This window comes from Vipera berus (genome assembly GCF_964194415.1).
Source record: "Vipera berus genome assembly, chromosome: 1".
NCBI classification, from domain to species: domain Eukaryota; kingdom Metazoa; phylum Chordata; class Lepidosauria; order Squamata; family Viperidae; genus Vipera; species Vipera berus.
Genome location: NC_138202.1, coordinates 184455019 through 184475735, shown reverse-complemented (window position 1 = coordinate 184475735; position 20717 = coordinate 184455019). Strand labels below are relative to the sequence as shown.

At 48.0% G+C, this 20717-nt stretch overlaps 1 protein-coding gene across 6 annotated transcripts in view; it reads left to right on the top strand.

Annotated features, from left to right (window-relative positions):
* FN1 (fibronectin 1) overlaps positions 1 to 20717 on the top strand; it is a 162893-nt gene that overhangs the window by 61915 nt on the left and 80261 nt on the right. For all 6 annotated transcript variants that reach the window (XM_081313321.1, XM_081313320.1, XM_081313319.1 and 3 more), the window contains exon 14: positions 19656 to 19780. In XM_081313321.1, the coding sequence (XP_081169447.1) occupies positions 19656 to 19780 (125 nt within the window). The remainder of the gene's footprint in view (positions 1 to 19655; positions 19781 to 20717) is intronic.

Below are 20717 nucleotides of genomic sequence, written 5' to 3'. Positions count from 1 at the left end.
GTAAGTGGCAGGGCTATGGCCGCAAAACAGGGTATGAATTGGCGATAAAAGTTCGCGAAACCTAGAAACGCTTGTAACTGCCGCCGTGTCCGCGGGGCCTGCCACTGCTGGATGGCCTCCACCTTTTTTGGATCCATTTCTACCCCCCCTGCAGAGATTCTGTACCCCAAATAATCAAGTCGCTGCCGGTGGAACTCGCACTTGGATAGTTTCACAAAGAGCCGTGCGTCCCGCAATTTCGTTAATACCCGCCTAACCAAGGCGACGTGCTCCTCCATCGTCTCGGTGTAAACCAGGATATCGTCCAGGTAAACCAAGACCCCACGATATAAGAATTCATGCAAGACCTGGTTAATCAATTGCATGAAGACGGCGGGAGCACCCTGTAGCCCAAACGGCATCACCCTAAACTGGAAACTACCCAGAGGACAGTTGAACGCCGTCTTCCATTCGTCCCCTGCTTTGATTCGGACACGATAATAGGCCTCCCTGAGGTCCAGTTTGGTAAAGACCCGACCTTTAGCCAGGTGGGCCAACAGATCTTTCATTAGTGGGAGCGGGTAAAGGTGCTCAACGCACACCGCGTTCACACCGCGATAGTCCACGCACAGTCTAAGCCCACCATCCTTTTTCTCACGAAACAGCACGGGCGCCGCCATCCTAGACCGTGCTGGCTGGATGAATCCCCGCTCCAGGTTCTTGTCGATGTACCGCCGGAGTTCCTGCATCTCTTTCGGGGACATGGCGTACATCCGGGGTTTTGGTAGCCTAGCACCCTTTTCCAGCTCAATGGCGCAGTCCGTGGAGCGATGAGGTGGCAGCGTGTCGCACTCCCGTTCATTGAAGACGTCCAACAGGTCGGAGTATTCACGGGGTACCTGAGCCTCGTGTGCTAACCCACCCGCACAGGCCCTCTCCCGTTCCCCCCTGTGCAGTGGTCCCAAGAATGCGTGCTCTCGCGGAGGTTGTGGGCCCAACCCCAACCGGAGATGGCGGCTACCCCCCTCCCACCAGATCGTAGGACCCCACCGATCCAACCATGTGAGCCCCAAAATAACCGCCTCGGTCATAGAAGGCACCACTATAAACCGTAAAGTCTCCCAGTGATTGCCCATCTCCAATCGGATCGGTTCAGTGACGTGAGTAACAGGTGCCCCCCCCAAAAGAGACCCGTCCACCTGCTGAAAGCGTAGCGGGCTAGATAGTCGCTTCACCGTGACCCCCAGCCTTGCTACCACCGCTTGGCTCATTAAGCACCGTGTGCTACCTGAGTCTACGAGGGCTTTATATGCCGTCCTCTGACCGGTGCGGGGACTGACCAGCACCACAGGGAATACAAAGGGACAAACCGGAGCACTTACCATCGGATCTTCGTCTAGATCCTGTTCCTCTGGACTCTCGTACGGAGGAGGCTGTGTTTCTACCGGCGTCTCCACCCGAACAGGAGCAGCTGGTCTGGAGGCATCTCCGCCTAGTTGGTGAGCGGCCCGTGTCCGCTCCATGGTTCTCCGAGTCCCAGTCCCCCGTGCTGGGGAAACAGGGCCTGGCCGGGCAGGAGGCAGAGGGCAATCGACTGCGCGGTGTCCTGGCTGGTCACATCTGAAACACCTCAGAGCAGCCCGTGCTGGCTGGGAGGAAGGCCGTGTAGACGCTGCTACAGATGGCTCTGCCACTTTCGTCTTCTCGGCCGGCCGTCGGCTTCCAGAAGGAGGTTCAAACCGGCCTCGCACGTCCTGCAAACCCACGTCCAGCTCCACGGCCACACGGTACCACTCCTGCAGTCGTGCTGGAACGCCGCGGACCACACAAGCTCGACGGAGAGCCCCGTCCATGCCAGCCCTAAAATGGTGGACAAGAAGACGCTCCGGCCACGAACGCAACTTCCCGGCCACCTTACGGAACTCCCTCACGTACTCCAGCGCAGATCGGCCTCGTTGCCATAGAGAAAGGATGTCGGCTTCGGCCCGCTGCACCCGGGAGATGTCCTCGAAACGAGCCCGCAACGACTCCAAAAACAGGCCAACATCCCTGAGCTCCCGAGCGTGGTCGCTCTATAAATCGGCTGCCCAAGCCGCTGCCTCCCCTTGCAGGCAAGACGTTACTGCCACCACCATAGCCCGCTGGGACACGTAAGCCTGGGCATACTGTCCATATGTCCTATCACCTGGCCCAGGAACATCGCCAAGCGGTCAGGGTGGCCATCATAAGTAACTGACAAAGGTGGAGGTCCCCATACCACTCCGGGTCCCCACGAAGCCACTTGCGGGCCCAGCACAGGAGAGGCTCCAACTGGCCGTGTTGTCGACTGCCCGGGCCTGTCATCCGTCCCTGACCACAACCCTGCAGCACCTCGCCCGAGGCCTACAGGAGCAGAGCCCTCACGAGGCATGCCCAGACCAGGTTGGTTCAGGTGGGATGGCGCATCCAAAGGCGGAGCCCCGGCAGGGGACCATTGGCCCGGTTCCTGGCCACCAGCCTCCCCGAACCTGGTTCGCAGAATGTCCATAGTCTGGTTACCAGGGGTGGTGGAATAACTCCACTCCTCCCCCTCGTCCTCCACAAGGCAGCGCTCCCTCCATACTGACGAAGGACCCCTCAGCCGAGGTTCGTGGGCCTCCTCATATTCTCTTTGGCCCAGGGCAAGACCCGGCCTCCTCCCTCTGCCATGGCTCTGGGCCCCTGCCTCCCTTGGCTCCACCAAGCGATCCTCGAGCAACGATGGCCGCTGCCTAGGCCGAACCGCCGGGAGCATGACCTCTCCCACATCCATTGTCCTGGGGGAGGCTACACCAGCCCCGGCCCCCATCTCAGGCCCGACCTCCTTGTCCGAAGCAGCCGCCGAGGCGGGCCCCTGCGATCCCTCCGCCATACAACTCACCCACTTGTCGCTCGGAAGGGAAAATGAAAGGGTGAAAAACGCTGGCTTTCTCTCAAACCTCGTCCGGAGAGCAGGAGATTCAAGCAACCGAGACGAAAGCTGAGTTTCCAAAACGGTTTAATAAGCAAAAGCAAACGATCTTCAAACGGAACAAAGCCAGCGTTGGCTGCTACCCGCATCCAACGCTGTTAAATACTCATTGCCTGTAGACACCCACGCCCCACCCAGCCACACCCTCATCCGCCCCTCCCCTATTTAACTCCCGTTTTCTGCCAAACACCTTCCTTTGCAACCCGCCCTGCCACCCGGCACCCTCTCTCTCCCAGGTGAGTCTTCCCACGAACGCCCTTCCCATCGCCGCCAGTCACCACCCCCACCCCCGTCCCTGCTCCCGGCACCTTCCCTTCTGTGGCGAACACACCTCCGCCCTGCTGCTTGGCCCCCTCGCAAAGCTAGCAAGCCCCCAGTCCTTCCTTGTTGTGAACGGGCTCCGCTGCCGAGGGCCCCGCCCGCCAGCGCTGCAGGGGCCGAGACACCATCTGGATTGGGCCCTTGGTCCTGCGAGGCCACCGTAGCCGGCAGGACGAAGCTGAGGCTAGGACCCTGCGAGGCCACCGTAGCTAGCAGGGCGGGGCCGGGTTGCACGACGCACGTGCAGGCCATCGGGGCTTCAGCCGGCTCGGCGGTCGTGCGTGGAGGCCGATGGTGCTGCCGCAGCTGAGGGGCGTTCTCCCGACCCGAGCTGATAGGCATTCCCTCGAATCGAGAAGAAGAGGAAACCGGCGCCGGTGAGTGTCGCGCCCGCGGCGCCGCTGGGCGTCGAGCCCGCGGGGCGCGACAACTGAGAGCAGACATTTTATCTGCATTGGAAGGCATGGCTATATGTATTGAGAATTTGGACGAAAGAGTGGAAGATCTCAGTCAAAATGATATTAGACTGGAAGCAAAAATGACAGAAACTGAAAATATGGTAGAGAAAATTGATTATGATTTGATCTCGACACAGTATTATCAGATGGAGTTTGCTTTAAGGATTAGAGGCCTAAAAGAAAATCCTAAGGAAAATTTGAAGAAAATGGTTTCTGAGGCTTTGGAAGGGGTGCTGAGACGACCAGCAGATGAAATAATGGAAGATATAGATAAAATTTTTCGGGTTAATTCTTGGATTGCAAGACAAAGGAAATTACCCAGAGATGTGGTGGTTTATTTTACAAAGAGAATGATTAGAAATGAAGTTATCCAGGCCTCCTACAATATTGATTTTGTAATTGCTGAGCAAAAAGTTCTGATTTTAAAAGAGATCCCTTCAAGAATTTTAAGAAAAAGGAAGGAATTTGCTTTTTTGACACAAGAATTGAGACGACGTGATATCAAGTTTAGATAGCAGATACCAGTGGGTATGGTGGTGACCTATGAAGGTACGAGGCATTGTTTTACTACGGTGATTCAGGCACGCGATTTCTACAGTAATGTTTTAAAAGCAGCCCCCATACCATTTTTGGAATCTACAAAGAAAAAAGGTGAGAGAGAGTCTCAACGATACAAAGAGAATCTACAAGATGTTGAAGGAATAATACAGACAGATGAGAAAGTTACAGGAGTGGATCAAATTTCAGTATCACTGGAGGAGGCCAGAAGTTGGAAGAGGCGTGCTGCTTCTAGACGAATGAACCAAGCCTGAAGATTTAGTTGCATAACTGCAGGAGATAATAATGTAATAAGGATTATGGGAATTGAAATTGTTAGAAGGGCTAAATATTTGGGGATATACTTTTCACCCTTATAAAATAACTATGTAATATTTTATGTTGCTTTAGTTTTAAGATGATTATGAAAATTTAATTGGGAAGATTTGTAGTAGTGCTTACTGATATTTTGTAGGTTATGATTTGCTATTTGGTTGGTACGTATATTTATGGTGTGATAAGAAGGTGGATATTGTGTTCCAGGTATATACTTTGTGATATGCTCTGGTGCAACTTTGGGAAAAATTATAGATGAAAGTTAACTTGTAATATTTTTATGGGTAATAATGAAATAGGTAATAGAAAATATAAGAATGATGTGATTATATAAAAAAATTTTAAGTTTGGAAAGTAATGTATGGTATTTTAAGTTGTATAATATATTAGGAGAAGGAAAGGTTGTATAAACTTGGTTTTAGTATGGAAATTTAAAGCCTAGTTGGAAAGAAGAATAGTTTTTAATAATTGATATAAAATTGTTTTATATGTGATTGTTCTTATTGGGTATTATTGATATTATTGTGGTGGATATTAAATGGATGTTGAATTTAACTACGGTAGTAAGATTTCTAGTAAAAAGGTAAAATTACCGACTACAGAAGAATGGACTGTAAAGTTTTATTTTTTTCGAGGATATGGTAAAGATCTTAGAGCACCTGAAAGACTATTTGCAACAGAGAGATACTACGGAGCAAATATGGGACTAAAAAGTATTATTTTGCATTTGAATAATTATTGATATGATATACCGTATATACTTGAGTATAAGCCGAGACCCCCCAATTTCACCCCCAAAAACTGGAAAAAGTTGTTGACTCGAGTATAAGCCGATCCGCCGTTCTGCAAGCCTCTGCCGCCAGCAGAGGCTCAATCCGCCATTTTGCAAGCCTGAATACACAGGAATACCCTGTGTGGCCGCGGCTCTCGGGGAAGCCCTGGCTGTCCGCTTCCTCGCTCCACGCTGCCATTCGGGGCCCGCGCGTTCCCCGGGCAAATCGCGGCGCCCAGCAGGCGAGGAAACACGCCCGCTCCAGTCGCCCCCCCTTCCCTCAGGAGACGCGAAGCAAGTGACCGCCCGGAGCTTACCGAGGACTTGCTTCGGTGCTTCCAGGATCACGCGCACCTCTCCCAAGCCGCCGCCGTCCGGAGACCTGCCGAAGTTTGGGGAGGTTTGGGGAGGTGCACGCGCACCTCCCCAAACCTCCCCAAACGTCGGCAGGTCTCCGGACCTCTGCGCCCTGCCTGCCTGCTTCTTTCCACAGCGGAAAGAAGCAGGCAGGCAGGGCGCGGAGGAACGGAGACCCGGCGACGTTTGGGGAGGTTTGGGCGCCTCCCCAAACCTCCCCTAACGTCGCCGGGTCTCCGTTCCTCCGCGCCCTGCCTGCCTGCTTCTTTCCGCTGCGGAAAGAAGCAGGCAGGCAGGGCGCGGAGGAACGGAGACCCGGCGACGTTTGTGGAGGCGCCCAAACCTCCCCAAACGTCGGCAGGTCTCCGTTCCTCCGCGCCCTGCCTGCCTGCTTCTTTCCGCTGCGGAAAGAAGCAGGCAGGCAGGGCGCGGAGGTCCGGAGACCTGCCGACGTTTGGGGAGGTTTGGGGAGGTGCGCGCGCACCTCCCCAAACCTCCCCAAACGTCGGCAGGTCTCCGGACGGCGGTGGCTTGGGAGAGGTGCGCACGATCCCGGAAGCACCAAAGCCTCGGCCGGGCACAAGTCCTCGGTAAGTTTTTTTTGTTGACTGGAGTATAAGCCGAAGTGGAATTTTTCAGCCCAAAAAGTGGGCTGAAAAATTCGGCTTATACTCAAGTATATACGGTATATACGTTTGGAGTTTATCTATATGAGTTAAAGTGCGATAGTTTAAATAGGTTAGGATTGTTTGCATAAGTTAGGTTATGATTGTTTGTATTTTTATACCCTGTACTCAGCTCTGGGAAGTCGGGGGGGAGGGGAAAGGGAGGGAGGGGTTGGGGAGGGTTGGGGAGTGGGAAGAGGGTGGGAGGGGAGGGGGTTGGGAGGGGTTTTGTTTTGCTAAAGATAAAATGTATTGTAAAACTTTTCAATAAAAAAAAAAGAAATCTGCCAGACATCTTCCCAGGCACATTTAACAAGTCAATCCCCTGTAGTTTTTACATTCAATTTTGCTACCTTTCTGTTTGCAGAAAGAGGAACAGTAATGGCATTCTAATCCTCGGCTATTTATTTATTTTTATTTTATTTTAATTCCATTTATATCCCGCCCTTCTCCGAAGACTCAGGGCGGCTTTACAAACTTAGCAGTAGCCTTCATTCTATGTATATGCCTGCTTATTAGGGCTTTCACACACCCCAAGCGGCATTATTACAAAGTCAGCTTATTGCCCCCAACAATCTGGGTCCTCATTTTACCTACCTCGGAAGGATGGAAGGCTGAGTCAACCTTGAGCCTGGTGGGATGCGAACCTGCACTAATTGCAGGCAGCTGGTGTTACTTAAGGAGGCATTAGCCCACTGCTCCACCAAGGCTATAGATACAGTCTTCATACACATAAGTTGCACAACCAGTCATTGAATAAAATTTACCCATAATTAACATGGCCTCCAGTTTCAGGCCTGCAGCTTCATCATTTTCAAAGATTTCCTCATTATTTATGACTCTTTTCGTCAGATTTATCTTAGAGATTAACAAAGAATTCACTTAAATTTTGCTTCTTGACGTATTTTTATACCGTATTTTCCGGCGTATAAGACGACTCGGCGTATAAGACGACCCCCCAACCTTTGAGGTGATTTTTAAGATTTTTCGTCTTATACGCCGGAAAATCAGCGAGGAGCCCGGGAAGGCACGCCCTCCCCTCTCACTGTGGAGGAAGCAGGGCAGGCTGGCGTCTGACGGGAGCTGGCAGGGCAGTCCTGCGCACTCGCGCACTCCCCGGCTGCTCCTTAGCAACTGGGGAGTGCGCGTGTGTGTAGGACTGCCCTGCCGGCTCCCGCCTGACGCTCTTCCCTCTTGAGGCAGCATCGCTCCCCGGCTCCTAAGGAGTCCTCGGGGATGCTGCCTCAAGAGGGAAGAGGTCGGGCAGGAGCTGACAGAACCCAAGAGTAAAATAACGGCCCTGCTAAGATCTCTTGTCTTGTGCACACATATTGGATATATATTAATGCTTTGATTATGATTTAGTTAGCATACATAACATTGGATCTTGCTGGCCAGACCGAAAATCCATTCAACCTGTTTGTATTTCTCTTGGCGTTTACCATATGCTGAAAAGTTCCAAATTTAGTTATTTTTCTACTGCGATTCCAAATCTTGGAAGAAACGTTTTCCGGCTCTTGGCTGTGAAAGGAACAGAAGCTACCGCTTCCTGTGCTAACTTTCTAATACTGATTAGCTTTCCTGGAGAAGCAAACCTTCCGTTCCAGCAAGATCACTACGGAGCGGGTTAAAAGACAAGACTCCAGCAACAGCTAGACTCCTTCCAAAGATCCGCCTAGATCCCGCCGACAATGTTATTTTCCGGGTACACCCAAATTCCATTTTAGCACCGGGGAGGGGAGGGTGGGAAGAGATCATCGCTACTTTCTTCCTCCACTGTCTCCCTAATGCCTTCCCGCAGCTCCTCCCAATAATTCCCTTCCCCCAGGCTTACCCTACAAGTACATAATGTCCCGGGCAGCTGTAAATATCATGAATCATGGCTAGGAGGTGAGCGAGAGATAGAAAATAAGACGAAAGCGTCCCTTCCCCTTTCCCCCCACCCGATCCACCTCATCTCCAAGCCGAGGAGGAGCTGCCCTCCCTAACCAGAACGCGCAGCCACCTGTGGAATCCCTGGAGCAGCTCGCAACGGAAGAGAAGGAAGGCGCCACCTCTTTGGGCGTCACTGGGTCCTGATTTGTCCATCGGACACAGGAAATTGATCACTGCCTCTACTTCCATCGCTGTCCTGGAACCGAGAGTCGTACGAACAATCTCCCTTTAATTTGTTTATCTGAAGTGAAACTGAAAGCGGAGGGCCTGTTGGGACGTTGCATGAGATTCATTTGGACGGTGGAGCTCAGGCTCAAAACTGCAGGCAGTGACGCATCGGGCGGGAGCCGGCAGGACCCGACGCTCTTCCCTCTTGAGGCAGCATCCCCGAGGACTCCTTAGGAGCCCGGGAGCGATGCTGCCTCAAGAGGGAAGAGCGTCTGGCGGGAGCCGGCAGGGCAGTCCTGCACGCGCGCGCACTCCCCAGCTGCTAAGGAGCAGCCGGGGAGTGCGCGCGTGCACAGGACTGCCCTGCCGGCTCCCGCCAGACGCCAGATGCTGATTTTCCGGCGTATAAGACGACTGGGCGTATAAGACGACCCCCCAACTTTTGAGGTGATTTTCATAGGTTAAAAAGTCATCTTATACGCCGGAAAATACGGTACGTCCCATACAAATATTTAAAATATTTTTTCTAAGCATTCCCTCACTTAGTCTCATTCCAAATCTTACCACATTTATTCAGTTGTCTTTGTTGGAGGTACCTCATTTTGAGGCCTTTTCAGTCATTTCTAAAATACTGGCCTATCATGCATAAAAGGCAGTACTTTGGCTTGAAGAAGTAACATAGGGGAAAAGTTAGCTTTCTGATTTTTTCCTTCCTGTAGCTCTAGTGCAGGGGTGTCAAACTGCAGGCCCACAAGCTGGTTTCATCATACCAAAGCCGCGCCCAACCCATTGCCAGCAATGCAAAAAGAGCCACAATATGTTGCAACACGTCAGGTGACGTGGCGAGATTGACACCTGTGCTCTAGTGCTTCCTAAAGTAACAAGATGTGGTTTAGGATTGGGTGATCTTTATTTCTTATAAAACTATGGCAGATCTATGAAATGTTACCAATTCAAATTCCATGGAACTTACCTGAAAAGCTAGGTGCTACCTTTATATCAATAATGATGCTGTTGAAGATCCTCCTTTAGCCATTGCACTCAGTGCTCTCTTTTCTTGCTTTTAGGAAAGAAGCCCTCTAAAGCCTTGTTTGTAATCAAGTTTTAAATTATTTTTAATTCATTTTTAGTTACAATAATTAGTTTAGTTACAATAATTTAGTTTATTTGACAAGTAAGTGTCCTCATTTGGTTTGGAATAATATTTATGAAGGTTTGCAAATGTAAAAAATATTCTTCTTTCCCTCAAAGAGCAGGGTCATCTCATCCCTCACCCAAGCAGGTAACATTTTTGTATTTTAAGCACTTTTATTGTAAGAAGGGAGGGTAAGTCACTTCAGCATCCTACTGGATGAGAGTGGCATCTAAGTACCAGCAAGTTTAAAATAGTGAAGTATAGGGAATGGGGGAGTTAAGCAGCGTGGTTTTGCATCTGTGCTGAAATATTGTATGTCCAGCCACTTGGTGTTCAGATGAATAGTACATTCTGTTGAATGTTGAAGTGAACAATAAAATCAAACTCTTAGATTCCTTCCATTGGCTTTTGAAATGAGCCCCAGGAAGTTTTACCCAACTGTTAAAATAAACTTCTAATGAAGTTATGTGAAATATGTATACTCTCAGTGTCGGTCAGTGCCTTTCCTTACATATACTTGTTCGATGAAAAATATATATACATAATCAAATAACAGTGTTGCTTTGGGAGTTGGAATACTTTTGAAATGGGGGGTTGTTTTTATGGAAACTTTTTAAACATTCCACAGGTATTATTGTTATGCACTTATCCAAACCAATACATAAAACGGGGAACTTTTTTTTAAAAGGAAGAGTTTAATTAGGGTTTACTGGGGTTTTATTTGCACAGGGTTAAGTTTAATCTTTTTTAAACTGGTTTTAACTTTTGTATTGTTGGTTTTTAATTCCCTGTAAACCGCCCTGAGTCCTCAGGGAAAGGGCGGTATATAAATGTAATAAAATAAATAAATAAATAAATTGCTAAAATAGATGTTTTTGCAGAGTAAGTTGTTTGGTGATGTGCTATGGGAATTTCTGCCTTATTCACAAAATTCTGTAGGCTCATTCAGTAATTAAATTAATCAGCATCTAACTGGAAAATTCATGCAGATGGTTATAAAAAGTAAATAAACTAAAAAGAGGAGCTGGGGATTTAGTGACTAATTACTTTTGAGTGATGTCAGCTAATCAGTAAAGCTGTTGAACTGCAGAGTAAGCAGACTCATTTTAATTAAGCATGTAATTATATTATGGTACTTTGTATCATGAAAACCCAGGAAATTAAGCTAATTGACCAAACTACAATTGTTAATAGAGTTCATATTAGAATTCCATAGAGTATGGCTATGACCAACCTTTGAGGACCCTATTCTTGCTGAAAATAAAAAGATAACATGAAAACAAAAAAAAGCTCCTAAAAAGGAAGAGAATGCAATGTTTTTTTAGAAAAAATAATTTTAAAAAGCAGATGGCCACATTAGAATTCTTTTGAGAGGAAGCCTAAATGGTCATCCTCTCTGTGTTGTGACTCAGGGCCAGCCTGTGGGTCCGACAGCCGGCTCCGATGTATCGGATGACTCAGATGTGGGGGAGGAGGGAAACGAACCGGCTGATGATGATTTGGAGGCTTTGCAGAGTCCTCAGCCGGGGACCTCTTCTCAGCTGTGTGAGCCCGAGAGTGCGGAGGATGATGACCCACAGCTGGCCCTGTTCAAGGACGCCCGACGCAGGAGGCAGTCGAGCAGGAACAAACAAAGAAAGGTTATGGGACTCCTCGGGAGGAGGCACAGGGAGACCACGCCCTGAGCTCTCTATAAAAGGAGTGTTTGGGGAGGGGCTGGTTGCTGAAAGCAACTTTTCCGCTTGAGAAGACAAGCTCTAGTGTTTTTGTTAACTGCGTAATTAAATCTTGGCAGAAGCCTTTTAGCCTTGGACGCTTTCCAGTCTCTTCTTTTTGAATAGGGGTTGCGAGAAGAGGGCTGGTTCAGAACACTCTGTCACTGCCCCACTGTCTTGGGGAGAGAGTCCCTGATTGCAAGAGTCTTATTTTGTTCTCTATCTTTTATCTTATTGTAACCTACCCTGGCCATAAAAATGCTATAATCCAGTGATGGCGAACCTTTTAGAGACCGAGTGCCCAAACTGCAACCCAAAACCCAAGCTTGCTAGCCGGTTGCTTCGCCTCCTTTGTGCTGGGCGGGGCTGCCACTCCAGGCTCCGGAGGTGGCCTAATGGACCTGCGCAAGCTGCTAGGTGTGGCAGCAGGTGTGCCCACAGAGAGGGCTCTGAGTGCCACCTCTGGGATGCGTGCCATAGGTTCGCCATCACTGCTATAAACAAATCAATAGGCCAGAGATAACCATATGGTGTAAACACAGAAGTTTTTAAACTGGGAGCCACAGGAGAAGGCTGAAAGAGCTGCATGCGGCTCCAGAGCTGCGGGTTGTCGACCCGTGATATAGACTATTCCAACTCTTATTGTAATGTATATGTACAAACGTTATTAACAAGTTAGAACCGTTTATTCCGTTTTATTCTATGAGGTAAACACCACTGACAGGGAAACACGCGGGAACTTTGACAGCTGTCAAAGTTCCCCGCCAGGGCGCAGGCGCAGCCATTTGACAGCTTGCGGCTGTCAAAACACCGAAGCTGACTCACCACGCGGAAAGAAGAACTGTCAAGACGCGACGGCGGTGATTGGTTCAGCTAGACGCGGCGCCAAAAGAAACGAACCTGATTGGACTACACTGACAGCTGCCGGCTATAAAAGCCGGACAAGTTATACTGTTCTCTGCCTTGTTCTAAAATAAATCCTAGTTAAGTAACCTGTCGTCCCGAGTGGTCCTTCGGCTACTTCACTGGCAACGAAGGTGGGATCGCTCCGGAGCTGAAGTCACGGCCGAGGAAGGGAATTCCCGGCCAAGAGCTGTCACTGGAAGTTTTAACTTCCGAACGGAGCGAGCCCAGGACCGGACGACATGGCCAACTTCGGGCGTGTGAGGGAATTCGATACCCGCCATCCGGAAAGATGGCAGTCACACCTGGGGCAGGTCGAGGGTTTCCTCCTCGTCAGTAAAATTACCGATGACAGAGCAAAGGCCGCCGCCCTCCTGTACATCAGTGGGCCCCCGGTATACGACGACGCCGTCGGGCTGTTCAGCCCGGTGCCCATCACTGAAGTCTCCTACGCGGACCTGGTCGACCAGCTCAACAAACATTACATGCCAGCTCGCTCAGAGCTGTACTGGCGAGTACAATTCGCCCAGAAGAAGCAGCGACCGGACGAGCCCGCAAACGACTTCATCGCCGGGGTCAGGCATGCCGCTCGTAACTGCAGCTTCCCTGACCTGGAAGACCGCATCCGGGACCAAGTGGTAATAGGCTTAAGGGATGAACGTCTCCAGAAAAAACTTACATCAAAGCCCGACATGAGCCTAGCCGAAGTTACCCGAGAAATAATGGCCTATGAATACAACCACAAGAAAAAACCGACCACATCAACACCGGAAAGTCCAGCAACCGTATACCACGAAAACGCAACCTTCAGCGACGACGACGGGTCAGTAGACTTCACCGACGGAGAGGCCCTACAACGCAGGATGGAGCGATGACAACAGCGAAGAAACGACACATCAAACCGCCAAAGAGACAGAAACCCCCCGCCACTACGACACGATCAACGGGTTACCTGCGCCAGCTGCGGGGGCAACCATGCCAGGGGAAGCTGCCGGTTCCGAAACGCAAAATGCCACAATTGCGGTAAAACCGGCCACATCAAGCCAGTGTGCCGAAGCCGGCCCCGTGACAACGTGCATGATCTGGAGGCCAACCCCCCAGGTAGGCCAACCGCCCATGTCAACAGGGGAGGAATACCTGGGGACCTAGTGGAAACGATAGACAAGGTGCACAGTCTAAGCCCGAAAGTAAAGATCAGGGTAAAAATTCAAGGAGTCACCTGCAACATGGAGGTGGACTCCGGGTCAGCAGTCTCCTTAATATCGTTTAAAACGTATCAGGAGATCTGCCAACGGAGTAATAGGGAAATTCCCCTTAAAAAAAACCAGGTCCACCTAGCAGACTTCCAAAAAAACCCCATTCCACTAGAAGGGAAGGCTAAGGTCGCAGTAGAATACAAAAAATTCAAGGGACCCCTAGATGTCTTAGTGACTCCAGGGAACTGCACCAATCTAATTGGGCTGAACTGGTTCAGCCCCCTGGGCATCGCCATTACTGGGGTAAACACAGTGCAAGCCTCAAGCCTCGAAGCCGTCTGCAACAAGTATGCAGACGTCTTTGATGGCACACTGGGGAAATACACCGGCCCTCTCATCTCCTTAAAATTAAACCCAACCATCCAACCCATAAAAATAAGGGCTAGGAGGGTTCCATTCGCTCTCAAAGAAAAAATAGAGAACGAATTAGAACGCCTCGTAAGACTAGGGGTACTGGAACCTACTGAAGGGGGAAGCTGGGAGACACCAATAGTCACCCCAATGAAGCCTAACGGGGAAATTAGATTATGTGCAGACTATAAGGCGACCCTTAACCTAGCTCTAAGCCCCCATGCTTACCCGGTGCCAGCGGTGAGGGACGTCCTCGCTTCCATCCGCTCCGGCGCCATTTTTGCAAAACTTGATTTGACGCAGGCGTACTTGCAACTGCCTGTCACAAATGACACCGCGGAAGCTCAAACAATTGTCACGCACTACGGAGCTTTTAAAGTGAAAAGACTTCAATTCGGCATCTCGGCAGCCCCGGGTATCTTCCAAGGTATCATGGAGAAAACCTTAAAAGGAATACCCGGGGTCTGCCCCTATTTCGACGATGTCCTCATCGCCGGAGAAAACGAAGCAAACTTAGCTGACAGACTGTCAGCTGTGCTGAGCCGGCTCAGAGAAGCCGGTCTCAAACTAAAACGAGAAAAGTGCTCCATCGGAGTCACTACCACAGAGTTCCTAGGGTACAAAATAGACGCCCAGGGCATCCACCCCACTACAGAAAAATTAAAAGCTATTCAAACAGCTCCCAGTCCGAAAAATAAACAAGAACTCCAAGCCTTTTTAGGATTATTAAACTTCTATCATGCCTTCCTTCCCCACAAAGCCACTATAGCCGAACCTCTCCACAGGCTCCTGGACAAGGGCGCCGCCTGGTCCTGGACCAAAACGCATGAAAATACAGTAGCTTCCAGTCATTAAAAAATATTATTTGTAACAGTTCAACTGTCACACTCTTTAGAGAAGACACACCAGTATGCATCGCTTGCGATGCATCTCCCTATGGAATTGGGGCGGTGTTAAGTCACCTATACAAGGATGGCACCCAAAGACCCATAGCCTTTTATTCCCGCACACTTTCAAAAGCTGAAAGAAACTACGCGCAGATCGACAGAGAAGCGCTAGCAATAGTCACAGGGGTAAAAAAGTTCCATGACTATCTCTATGGCAGACCCTTTACTATATTCACGGATCACAAACCCCTGCTAGGAATATTCACCTGGGACAAAACAACCCCACAGATTCTTTCACCAAGAATACTGCGCTGGTCCACCTTCTTGTCAGCGTATTCATACAAATTAATACACAAACCAGGGAAAGAATTAGGACACGCAGACTGCCTCAGCAGACTGCCCATTCAAAGCAATGACACTGACCCAGCTCCTGCAGGGCTCATTCTGGCAATATCACAACTTCCAGACTGCCCCCTTTCCGCTAAAATCATAGCTAAAAATTCAGCTAAGGACAAAGTACTGAGCAGGATTCTTAGGTGGACAACCACAGGATGGCCAGCCAAAAATCCACACCCACAATTCCAGCCATACTATAACAGACAAAACGAAATGTCATCACACTTGGGATGCCTTCTGTGGGGGAACAGAGTAGTAATACCAGACAAAAACATAGCACAAACACTAGACACCCTACACGAAGGACATCCAGGCATAGTTAAAATGAAAGCCCTAGCCAGGAGTTATGTGTGGTGGCCAGGCATAGATAAGGATATAGAAAAACATGTGGGAGGGTGCTACCCCTGCCAAACAACAAGAAGCGAACCACCCCAGGCCCCAGTACATAGATGGGAGACAACAAAAAACCCATGGTCACGTATACATCTAGATTTTGCAGGACCAATCCAAGGGCAGAGTTTCCTAATAATAGTTGACAGCTATTCAAAATGGCTAGAAGTAATCCCCCTTAGGAAAACCACTTCAGGAGCCACCATACAAGCCCTTAGAAAGATCTTCGCCACCCACAGCCTCCCAGACACCATGGTTTCAGACAATGGACCACAATTCACCTCTCGTGAATTTCAGATGTTCGCTATGAAGAACTGTATTAGGCTGGTCACGTCTGCACCGTTCCACCCATCGACGAACGGGATGGCTGAAATTATGGTGCGCTCAACTAAAGAAGCATTAAAAAAGTTCGTAACGGGGAACTGGTAGCGACAACTCAGCCAGTTCCTAATGGCACAACACACAACTCCCTGCACGACAACCGGCAAGACACCAGCGGAGCTAAGATGGGGAAGGAGACTGATAACGCGGCTCGACAGACTGCATCCCGACACTTATATTGCGGAACCGGATCACCCCCCCCCCACCCCGTACATTTAAACCTGGGCAAATGATCTGGGCACAATCATACACATCCAAAAACAAATGGGTCCCAGGGACTGTGTTACGACAAACGGGACCCATTTCCTATTTAATACACACGCCTACCGAAGGCAACCTGCGATGGCACATAGATCAGCTCAGGCCAAGACAACCACAACACCACCCAGACCTTCCCCCACCGGACAGCCAAACCCCACCCTCCTTAGACATCATACCGGCACCAGATCAAGAGGAAGGGGAGCAAGAAAACATACCGGAACACGGAAACGCACCACCCCCAAGACGTTCTAATAGAAACAGAAGAGCACCAGCATATTTAAAGGACTATGAATGGGCCGGCTCCAACAACCAACAAGGGGGAGGAAACAATCCAGGGGAGGGGTAAGGGGTGTAATGTATATGTACAAACGTTATTAACAAGTTAGAACCGTTTATTCCGTTTTATTCTATGAGGTAAACACCACTGACAGGGAAACACGCAGGAACTTTGACAGCTGTCAAAGTTCCCCACCAGGGCGCAGGCGCAGCCATTTGACAGCTCGCGGCTGTCAAAACACCGAAGCCGACTCACCATGCAGAAAGAAGAACTGTCAAGACGCGACGGCGGTGATTGGTTCAGCTAGACGCGGCGCCAAAAGAAACGAACCTGATTGGACTACACTGACAGCTGCCGGCTATAAAAGCCGGACAAGTTATACTGTTCTCTGCCTTGTTCTAAAATAAATCCTAGTTAAGTAACCTGTTGTCCCGAGTGGTCCTTCGGCTACTTCAGTTATATTACTCATATTCAACAATAAAAGAAAAAGGAGAAAGAAAAAGAAAGCACTATATTACTTCAGGGCCTCCTCCCTCTTAAACTCAAATTCATATCCAAAATTTTTCTATTTCTTTAACCATTTTCAAGGGATGTGGTGGCTCAGTGGGTTAGGACGCTGAGCTTGTTGATCAGATGTTTGGCAGTTTGGTGGGTCGAATCCTGAGTGCCGCGTAACAGAGTGAGTGCCAGTTACTTGTCCCAGCTTCTGCCAACCTAGCAGTTTGAAAGCACATAAAAATGCAAGTAGAAAAATAGAAACCACTACAGTGGGAAGGTAACAGCGTTCTGTGCGCCTTTGGCATCTAGTCATGCTGGCCACATGACCACAGAGACGTCCTCGGACAAGTGCTGGCTCTTTGACTTTGAAATGGAGATGAGCACCATCCGCTAGAGTTGGAAACGACTAGCACGCATGTGCGGGGGAACCTTTACCTTTAACTATTTTCAAATAAGTGTTTCTTTTTTAAATATTCTCTCTGATAGGCCCCATCATCTATTTTCTTAATTTTCACTTTAGCCTTTTTCTTTTGCCCAATGCCTTTCTTAATCAATATGTTCTGCTGAGTCAAAAAATCTTTCCATATTCTTATAGATGTTACTGTAGATGTAGAAAGTAAGTCAAGTACAGTATCTTTGTTAGAGGCATTTGCCCACTCATTTTTATTGAGGATCTTTTCCATTCTTTTTCTCTCTGCTTCTCTTGTCATTTTTTGTCTCTCCAGTTTTAGTGTTTTCCCTGGCATCTCTGCAGTTTGTTTTATCCAGTCTTTTTTCTTATCCTCAACTTTATTTTATAGTGTTGAAATATAGGTCGTCTTTTCCAAGTCCAGTATTTCTTGTAATTTTTCCCCACTTGGATTAAATCATACTTCTTTGTTTTGCAGAGTTCCTTCTTTAAGTCTCTGTGCTCGGATTTATGTTCAGTTGCTTGTTTTATCTGTTCCTTCTCTGTTATATTTTTCTGGGATTATTTTTTAGTATAAAATTGAATTGGAGATGAGTTGGTGTATATTTTCAAAGTTATTTTGGATTTCTTTGTGGTTTGAAATCATTTTTATTTGAATTAGTTGCAACATATCATATGTCTCCTCTTGAAAAGTATTTATTTTTTCTTGATAAGTTCTTTCTATAAATCTCTGATTCCATGACGACCAAGAATCCATATCCCACCCTCCTCTGGAAATAGCTTTGAGATCAGAGTTAACAATATACTTGTAATCCAGAGAGTTCAAAAAAGTTCTTTTTTTTGTTCCCTAAAGTTTGTAAGTTTCACTTTATCTACAGCCCAGATTATTTTCTTTTTTGTCACAGCTGTTTTGTATTGTTAAAACTTTGAAGGTCACAAGTAGAGTTTAGTTTTTTTCCAGATTTTACCAAGTCCTATATGCAAGCCATACCTGTCATAATCCTCATCCACCAGTAGGTGTCAGCACTGGTTCATTTTTCAAATTTTAGTCCTACATAAAAGATTCAATTCGCCGCTTCCGTTAGCAAAAGGGTGGAGCAAAAATCCCCCTCCTTTACTTTCGAAGGGTTTTTTTTCCCCTTGGGAATTTTTTCTCCTCTTTAGGAAAGTTGATAGGTAGGATAGAGAAAATCGATGTTCTTACCCAGATTCAAGCACACTGTTTACGGTCAGCTTAAAATAGTGCTTTTGACTTCGGTTGCTTGCAGCTTGGGCTGGACTCTGAAGTTAAGCTAGGCTTTCTCCTGTTGGTTTCTGGAAGGCTTCTCCTGGACCGATCGGGTCGGCCGCCATCTCCCCAAGGTCTCCGGGAATTCATTCCTTCATTGCCACCTCTGGGGTGGCTTCTGGCCTATTAGGGTCCCCTAATAGGAAGAAACTCAACTGGAGAGCATGGAGTCCCAAACCCCTCAACTGCTGCGCTGCATGCAGAACCGGCTGCTTTTATATCTTCTCCCCTCCCCCCTTCTTTTATATCCTCTCTTCTTTCCCCCTTCCTTCTTTTATATCTCTCCCCCCCTCCTTCTATATCCTCTCCTCTCTCCCCCCTCCTCTTCTCTTCTGGGTGCACTGGTAGTGCTGATCAGCTGGAGTTGTGTGGGCTGATCCTGGGCTCTCAGCAGAGCCTCGGCAACGCCACAGCTCCAGCTGAATCTTCACCCGAAGACTGTGTGTGACTGCCGGCGACCCCCAAGCCCACCCCACGCACCAATCAGCTGGAGTCATGCACACTGCTCCTGGGCTCTCAGCAGAGCCCAGGCAACATTTCAGCTCCAGTTGACTCTTCCCCTTTGGTGCTGCCGCTGCTTCAACTCATCCACTTTTACACTTTTTTTTACAGTGCTTTTAAATCCATTGTACATGTACTACCTGCCAGGTGCTGAAGTTCCGCCAGTGGTATGCATGCCACAGGTTGAAAAGCCCTGGTTTAGGGGACCAGTTCCTAAAACAAAAGAGGAAAGAATAATGTTTAAAACTCCTACATATAGAGTCCTAATTTTTGATGCCTAGACTCATTGATAGGAAAGAAGATACACCTTTTATTTGCATCCCTCAATCAGTTTGGCTACAGATCTCATTGCAAAGGTAACTAAAAGTGAAACATTTTGTGAAAAATAGTTCATGAAAATATGATATTTTACGTGTAGCCAAAATTGGAAGGACTATTAAGAGGTAGCAAACAGACTTTAAACTAATAAGAATAATCTTAATAATTTTAGGTTCCCCTGGTCATCCTGTTCAGGTGATTATCACAGACGTTCCAATTCAGCCTGATTCTCATCCTATCCAGTGGATTGCACCTGAGTCCTCTCACATTTCCAATTATATTCTTCGCTGGAAACCGGTAAGTCTTTTTGTCATATACTGATCAACATTTTCTTCATTCATACATTCAGAATTTCTTACAGATTTATAATTACAATTCAACTAGATCATAAAAAAAGATTTTATTTCTAAGTTTAGATTTATTTTAATACTTGGCAGTGCTTTGTAACTTGGCTAAGTACATACTCTGTGGTGCAAGAGATTGAGCAGTGTGTCAGGATTGATAGACAGATGCCTTAAAAGAGACACCAATTTTTCTGGACTTATGTGTGTTCTCTTTAGAAATTTGCTTCTTGAAGCAGGTAACAGGATTTATAAAGCACAGCCTACATTATTTATACTGGTGACACAGTGACTCAATGGCTTAATGACACTGGAACTGCCGGCCAGGGTGTCATACCACTGCTTGTTCACTGGCTCCTGCTCCCCGAGCAGTTCGAAAGCATGCAATATTGCAAGTAGATAAATGGGTACCACTTTGGTGGGAAAAACTAATTGTGTTCATGTGTGCGGAGAGCAGAAGGTGGCGCTCTGAACCTGGCTGGATACAAGGCAATGTAACCTGAGGCAAAGTGAGATTGGCAGAGATGCCTGGAAGAGCCAGCAAACCGAGCGAGCATCGCTAGTCAGCTTGGTGTAAGTTAGTTTGCCCCCTGCGGTTTGCCAAGGATAGGGACGCAAATGCCAAATAGAATGAGCTAGCAATCTAGGCTGTCAGAACTACATGGTGTCTAGCATTTGTAGATTTCCCTGACATTGTATGCAATAAAATAAAATAAAATACATAATTTATTTTAAACAAACCGTTTTGGCTGGAATAGTAATAGATGCTGTGTTTAATTGCATCAGGATTGGGTATTATGTTTATCTTCCCTTCTCTCTCTCTAGATTTTTTAATATTTTGATATTTGAGCTGTGCATATTTTTATCTTATTATTTTATTAATTAATTTATTA